Source organism: Echinops telfairi, unplaced genomic scaffold (genome assembly GCF_000313985.2).
Source record: "Echinops telfairi isolate 266 unplaced genomic scaffold, ASM31398v2 ScPeMD7_9;HRSCAF=40, whole genome shotgun sequence".
Taxonomy (NCBI): domain Eukaryota; kingdom Metazoa; phylum Chordata; class Mammalia; order Afrosoricida; family Tenrecidae; genus Echinops; species Echinops telfairi.
In genome coordinates this window covers 69,118,353-69,119,662 of record NW_022103906.1, presented here as the reverse complement: position 1 = coordinate 69,119,662, position 1,310 = coordinate 69,118,353, and the positions used below count along the sequence as shown (strand labels likewise).

At 35.7% G+C, this 1,310-nt stretch overlaps 1 protein-coding gene across 1 annotated transcript in view; it reads right to left on the bottom strand.

The window, feature by feature from the left end:
• FBXO8 (F-box protein 8) overlaps positions 1 to 664 on the bottom strand; it is a 30,975-nt gene extending 30,311 nt beyond the window's left edge. The window contains exon 1 of the mRNA XM_013004134.3: positions 307 to 664. Coding sequence (XP_012859588.1) covers positions 307 to 635 — 329 coding nt within the window. The 5' untranslated portion in view covers positions 636 to 664. The remainder of the gene's footprint in view (positions 1 to 306) is intronic.
• Positions 665 to 1,310: the final 646 nt, after the last annotated feature.

The following is a 1,310-nucleotide window of genomic DNA, read 5'->3' as shown; positions in this document are numbered from 1 at the left end:
TATCTATAACAAACCAATAAACTAACACATCTTGTTTGGTATTCTCTCCTAACATTGTAAAGTAATTGGAATACTGTACTTTTGTACTGTCTGTCCTTTTTTTTTTTCTTCTGTCCTCTTCTTAATATCACATTTGACTGTGAAGATAATTGTATCTTTTTCTTGATTTTAATAAAGGTTAATTTAAAGGACAAGTTAAAAAGGTGCATTTAAAATATATAGCAAAGTATTTCTTTTTAAGGCATATATATCTTTAAAAAAGGAAATTTAAATATGACTCCTCTTATGTGCATTAGTTAAACTTACCCTTGCCAGAGAAGTTCATCATTGGCGAGGTCCTGCCAAACACACGACGCCAAGCAAAGGTCAGTTGCATTCAGGTAGGACAAAATTGTAAAGCTTAGCTCAGGAGGCAACATTTCCAAATTAATGAATCCTTCCTGTTCCTTAGACTTCCTAGTCTTCAAAAGATGATACAGGTCAATGCCTCCTTGGACTTGCTTACGATGATTAGCATTAGGAATGCTGCTCACAGCCATTCTCCTGCTATGCTCTCTGGGGAGGTAGCCTTGTTCACTGTAGCCTTCCTGTTGTAGCTGCTGGTTTCTGGCCACTCTCCACAGCCCCTGACCCATCTGCAAGACTGAAAGAAAGCTGGAATGTACTAAGGAGTTTACATTTAAAAAGTAACCTGTCTTTCCCAGTGGTATAACAACTGTGACACACTGAATCCATTCATCAGAAGAAAATTCTGCATTAAAGTATATTAAAAGTGGTACTATAGTACAATGAATAGTTATAGCATTACAAGCATAAAACTGAGACAGAAATGTTCAGAAATATTTGGTTTGATTGTCATCTTTATCCTAGTTTCCTGGCCACTTTTAAAGTCCACAGGTGACATAATAATTTTTCACATGGTGAGATTTAAAAGTTACTGATGTCCTAAAGACTCTTACAAATTACAAGTATGTGGACATATGGGCCTGTATTAAATACAGCTCTGATTGGAGCACTGGACATTAGTTAAAAGGCCTCTAGACCCTGCTTTTTATCAAGCTCAGGCTAAACTAAGCAAGACCCTTTTAACCAAACTCCCAGATGCATAACAGCTGTGAAACAGGCTTTTAGTTTAATTCTTGCCAGTCTACACTTATGTTGTAGACTGTAATAAAATGTAACATGGGCCCTGAAGTCTAATTCAGAAACCTTATAAATTAGACACCTAGAAACCCATGATAAATAGCTCTGTAATAATGAACTATTTGGTTTTGTTGTTGCTTTAAATCAAAAAGCATAATGTAGATTTT